This window comes from Melanostigma gelatinosum (assembly GCF_949748355.1).
Source record: "Melanostigma gelatinosum genome assembly, chromosome: 5".
NCBI classification, from domain to species: domain Eukaryota; kingdom Metazoa; phylum Chordata; class Actinopteri; order Perciformes; family Zoarcidae; genus Melanostigma; species Melanostigma gelatinosum.
Window position 1 is genome coordinate 2,663,757 of NC_136638.1, and position 6,272 is coordinate 2,670,028.

Consider the following 6,272-nt stretch of genomic DNA (forward strand, 5'->3'; position numbering starts at 1 on the left):
GTGAAGAAACACCATCGCAGACCGAGTTGATGAACTAGCAGCAATCTAACAACACAGCTAGCTAAGAGACGAGCAGGTACTTGTGTTTGTAATGAACTGTTGATGAAAGCACAGACAACACGGATACATCATCTATCATGTTCATCAGACCTGACTCTCAGTGAGCAGCTCTTGGATGTAGCTGCATGCACAGGACGACGACAGGGAGGAACATTAGTGATGCAGAGAGGTGACACAAACAGCTTTGAACAAAGTTAATGTCATAACTTGTGTTTGATATTTGTCTTTGTTATTTTCTTTAATAGTTTGATCTTTGATAGAGTCATGTGGGTTTCTTAACCCTCAATTAAAATGATTTAAGTTATAATGACAGAAATGTGTTTAAATATAATTTTTCATTTATATAACTGCATGTACAATATTTGTACACTTGAATAAACAATAATCAAATGCAGAGAGAGTTATTTAACAATGTTAGGGAGTAGTTACAGTTATACTGTGTTAGAGTTACAACCGGCCCTTTGAGGGCGACCGTGATGCTGATGTTGCCCAGAGTGAAAACTACGTCGGTGCTCGGGCCCTAACAAGATAGATGACATAACAGTAAGGAACAACACAAAAACATACATAACTATTTATGAGCAGAACTTTGAAGGTCCGTAACTAATCCAGTTGCCTTGATGGAGGTAAAATGTTGCTTTGCAAACAGATCAGCTGCTGAGTTGAATTAGTGTCAGCTTTGTCCTTTGATCAACCACAGGTTTACTGTGGAAACTCACAGCCCGCCTTTGCTCCATTTCTACTATTCTATTAAGTTGATTCAGCCCTGAGGATTTTGCTGCAAGAGTAATAGCAGTTCTTATATTGCACCTGTTGGATTAGGTTTTATTAAATTGAAGGGAGGGAGTGTAAAATATGCAGATAAGATCTTAAGAGTAAAACTATCTTTATGCCTTCAGCGAGCAAATTGCGTGACTTAAATAATATGACGAACAATAAATAATGCATAATTGTGACTTGTGTGCTGTCTGGTCTGGATGGATCTCTGCAGATGGTTCTGTTTTCCATTAGTGAAACACTTGTAGAAATTAGCTTTCTTTGAATATCATAAAGCCGACCATATTAATCTCAAACCTGAGTGTTCACACAGCTAGCCCTGTGTTAACTCGTCTAAAGCATGCAGAGTTGAAGTTGTCCTCTTGCTCACTGACGGATGTGCAGAGCAAGTCAGTGGAAGTCTCTATTACAGTAATAGGCAACCACGTTAGCAGAGGTGTGCTTCGAGGAGTTTTACCTGTGCTCAAAATCAAACACTGCTCTCAAATCATAAACAAAGTGATCAAAATAATATACACTATCAAGCAGTCAGTAAACAATACACCAATAAATAGAAAACACATTGTTCAAAACATATAGTTCTCAGGGAGAAGTCGGTTTTTAATCTCAAAACAAATTTCATATGAACGAAAACATGTTCTATTACAGTAGCTCAAAATTGATCAGAAATGACTACTGTGCTTTGCTCTTTGCAATTTCTTTTGTTCCTCCTCCTTGTACCCCTATTTTTACAGTACTGTACCCTGCATCTCACAAACGTGTCCTTTGTCTCTGTGATACTGTAATTCTTGTTCTTTGTTGATATGAAACTGCAACCAGTAACATGGTCTATGACTGTTGCTCGAATTTCATCAGATATTTCCAATCTTTGTCTTCCTCTTCCTATTCGTCCTCCTCTTCCTCGCCGTCCTCCTCTTCCTCCTCGTCGCCCACCTCACATACGCACTTGTCCTCGTCCTCTCACATTGTTTCTTCTATCCATTCTCAGACTTTCTCCTTCTCACCTTCAACCACCTGTTTGCTCTCTGAACTGGCTTATATTGGTTGTGTCACATCATTTGATACAAGTGAAATCCATTTTGAGTGATTGTGTTTAATCAATGACATGTGTTCTCTATTTGTATTTGATTGTTGCCACTTGTGTTTACCAGTATGGATGACATGTGCATTAGAGTGCAGAATGTGTTTTGAGACTGAGAATGTGTTTAGAGTTTTGCTGAAAAGTCGAAGTGAGATCTGCAAATTGTGTTTTACCATGTGACACAGTTTAAGGTATTGACAACAGACTGCACAATTAGCTAAATGAGTTCAGGCAACTGAGAACTTTGTTCAGCCAATGGGTTTTAGTGTTTTAGCAATTGAGAAAAACTGTAATGTCTCCTTTTGACGAAGGGGGCAGTATTGCGCACACAAGCGTTTAAACTACTACTTTAGAATACGAAGAAGGAGGGGGTGAAAGAAGTAAACGAAAAGAAGGACGAGAGAAGAAATATTTACTGCTTCTGTGCAGGTTAAATTGATAAACATTTGAGAACAAAGTGATTGTGGACCATGCTAAGGGCTTGTCTGAGAGGAGCTAACGCCACAGCCCGGGTAAGCCTCGAGCCTTAGCATCTGTAGCCCCTTCTTTACGACCGTGAGCTAGCTACCATGTTACCACTCAGTGACCCACAGACTGCCCAAGGTGCCACAGTGGATTTTACTGTAAACTAGGTCGGATAGTTAACGTCAGCATGTACCATCACGTTGTATTTTTAGAATGAGCACTGCTCTTTATTCATCGTTAAGTTGTTGTCAGAAAGAGCTGATGAGAACGATGCTTAATGTCGGTGCTAGCTGGTTAGCTTCAAGTGACATATGGCTAATGACATTTCAACCCCAAGTGAGCTAACGAGTTGAGCTAGCTACGTCTTACTGAGCAGGAGGCTAAGTCAAAAAACTGTCTTTATTTCAGATTTCATTGTTATTTCGTGTCAGTAAAAGACAAAACTGCATGTTTTATAACAACCAACGTCAACGCTAATATTTAAAACTTTTTAAAATTAGTTTGCAATCTTTAAATATCACAAAAGATGATTCATTCTGGTACATGTATTTTACAGGATTAAGGCAGGAGTGTGTCCAATTGAGTGGTCTCGTGTGACGTCACAGTTTAGCTGTCGGCCATGTTGGAGTACACACAAAGCCACTGGCATGCACGGCTGAGTCTTCTTGGACTGAAAACTAATCCTGCGATGCTAAATAGCCTTTCACAGGCCGCTGAGGCAGGTAGAGGTGTGTTCAGCGTCACAGACAGCTTGCGCACTGCTGCGAAGGATTTCCCTAATGCTAACGCTAATGCTGCGCTCTCTCGGCTCCCATCAATCCTATAGAGTGGTCTCACCTACGTCACGATCTCCTTAGTTACGAGGTCTGTCCGCCATGTTGGAGTACATACAGATCCTACATGGCGGCGAGTAAACAAGGAAGTGCGGCGAAAATACCATACTTTGAATCACTGGATAGTGCATCAAAGGTTCGCTACCTGGCCAAATTGAAGGTTATTGGTAACTTGGATTCCTATACGATGAGTGCAGATCGTTTCAGTGCCGATCCTACTTATCTTCCATCGGTAAACTACGCCAACATCTACACGTATCTCGTGAACCCCACTTTGGGAATCCCTGTATTAATGAACACTGTTAGTATGTGTGAATAAATCACCATGTAGACCTCAGAAAAGGCGATGTGACAACAACATAAAAAATTACATTTATAAATAAGGGCACTCGCATAAGAATGTAGCGCTATCAGGATGCTAAATAATTTTCTAAAATCAGCTGGTAGAAATAGCTGTTTCTACGCTTATAACAGCAGTCTGGCCAAATCCCAATGTCCCCCCTTACGGACTTTGAGGCACGCTCCCGCGAAGTCCGTGAGGGTTTAGGGATGTCCCACTGTCAAATCGTCAAGTGTTTGAGGGCTCTCTCGCAGACATGTTGAGCCCTTTATGAACCCTTTCGTAAGTCAGCATCGTATGCTGACTTCGCCTAAGGGAATTACCCACAAATCATTGCAATGTGACGTTAAACACGGGGTAACCAGTGGACGCATGAGACGTAAAAAAAAAGGTAAACGAGGAGGGCGGCTCACTTGTGTTCAGCCTGTCATAATCAATTTTCTCAGAAACATTTAGGGTTAAAGATGGAACAAAAAATAAACATGAAATCAAAGACATTTATTTATTTATTCATCAAATATTTGATGTTGTCATTGAAGCTGTTTTGACAAAAACGAGTAAATATATTATGAGTTACCTCATGTGAGGAAAGAGCCTGAAGACGTTCAAATCAGGGAGTAGAAAGTATAAAATAAATACCCACAATTATACATCGTATGTTTTGTCGTTTTCATGGTAACATGATATGTTGCAGCAAAGTGCTGTCCCGTTCCTATTTACACCATCTCAAGCCCTCACAGTCTCTCACACTCAACCACTTACCAGGTGACGTCAGTATGTCCTTGAGGGTTCAGGGTTTGAGGGTTTAGGGGGGACATTGGGATTTGGCCTGTGTCTCTCTCCTGTTGACTGCCCCTTCTCTTCCCGTCCTTTCCCTTCTGTCTGTGGACTGCTCCAATAAGAGAAAATACAATTGGGACAAAAAGTTCTATTTACAACCACCAAAAGTAGACAGACTAAGAAACCATGTCGCTCTGTCTAACCATCTCCGCTCTGTTTCAGTCCTATGGATAGGCACACACACACAGCTCTGTCCATTATTCTGAAACAGTGTAGCGATAATAACACGTAATCATTTGGTCTATTTTAATTTTTTTCTATGGAGGCATAGAGTTTAATAGACAGAGGGAAATTCAATGAGCGAAAAAACTAAACAGAAAACATGATTCAACTCTCGACTATGTCGACTATAGGCAAGGCCTGACCAATCAGATTCAACTATGTCAATTTTCAATAAAAAGACGTTTTAGCCAGGTGCAGTGTAATCAATTTTCTCATTGAATTGTTTTTCTTTCTTAACCGAGGTCATAAATGCTCCTCTGATACCGTCATACAACTTCTTAAATAGTGTGTCAAATGAATGCCATTTTACACACATCACACAGGTACATAATAGATGTGTGTATGTGCATGTTTCACACAACGATCTCTCTTCCTCACTCCGTCTGTCCACTCTGTAGAAGAACTGCAGGAGAACCCCTCCAACCAATCTGCAACAATGTCGCCACTACACAGCAGGAGAGAGCAGGTAACACACACACACATTGTACAGAAATGATTTGTGCAAAGTTTCAGGCCAATTCCAATCGCGCCCATTCCCCCTCCCACTCCATGACGGTAGTCACACTACTAGCTCAATGAAGCAGCTTCTTCATAGTGTAGCTTATGAATACAGTAGCTCTAGGACGAACTTCCCTCTCTCTGGTTAGGGGATTATAAATATATATCATAATTAGAAATACTTAATTAAGATGAAATTGAGTTACATTACAGTTGATCATATTCTGTGTATGTATGTATGTAATATCTCATCTCATAGATAAATTATCAGAAAAAGTCATGAAGAAATAAGTATGTAAAAATCTGTGCAATATAATGACACTACATATGGAAAAATATAATGATACAAATATGTAAATTATGTACACTACTATATAAAACAGTGTAAATAGTGATGCTGAAAATCTAATCCATGATTGTGAAATGTGTCAAAAGGCAAGAATAATATTAAAATGTTGTAACAAAAGTAAATAAGAATGTTATTTTAAATACAGTGTTGATGCGAGTGTAAACCAGAGTTGTACTGTCAGTATTTTAGAGTTAAGTAAGCGCAGCATGGATGTCAGCTCGCTTGTACGAGGGTCTGGGATGGCACTTATGATACGCGTAATGGAGGGGAAGTGGGTGGGGAGCTGGTTTGGAACTGGGCCTTTAATGAGCCTCATGGAGAGCTGGTTTCATTGTCACACCACATGCTGACTTCAGATCCATGTCTCTCCCTCTGCTGTCTTCCTCCACCACAGTGGTGCTGCTGCTAAAGTGGTTGCTGCTGGCCTGGTGACAGTAGGCGGTGGCGTTGGAGGTACAATACTCTACGCAAAATGGGACCGCAAGTTCAGAGCCGGCGTGGAGAACAATGTTCCATACTCGGGCTGGCTCCTGGGTCTGGCTCTGGGACCTGCTCCTCAAGGTGGCATCAACAAACAGGTCAGGATGGATTCACAACATGTTTGGGCAATAAATAAGAGAGAGCTGGATTCTCTTCTTCATTAGATCAGACTGTTTCAAGAAAACAAATAAATTCACTCCGACACAGAGCTGGAAAATATATGAATCCATTTATTTATATTCCAGATGTGCTGAGCAGGACCTCAGTATCAGGAACACAGTTTAATGGATACGTATCGGTTAAAACAAAGCAGATCAATATGGGAGT

General features: G+C 40.6%; 1 protein-coding gene across 2 annotated transcripts in view; it reads left to right on the top strand.

Annotated features, from left to right (window-relative positions):
• Positions 1 to 2,279: 2,279 nt before the first annotated feature.
• Positions 2,280 to 6,272, top strand: part of immt (inner membrane protein, mitochondrial (mitofilin)) — a 21,711-nt gene continuing 17,718 nt past the window's right edge. For both annotated transcript variants that reach the window (XM_079269273.1, XM_079269274.1), the window contains exons 1-3: positions 2,280 to 2,430; positions 5,017 to 5,084; positions 5,860 to 6,043. In XM_079269273.1, coding sequence (XP_079125399.1) covers positions 2,389 to 2,430; positions 5,017 to 5,084; positions 5,860 to 6,043 — 294 coding nt within the window. In that variant the 5' untranslated portion in view covers positions 2,280 to 2,388. The remainder of the gene's footprint in view (positions 2,431 to 5,016; positions 5,085 to 5,859; positions 6,044 to 6,272) is intronic.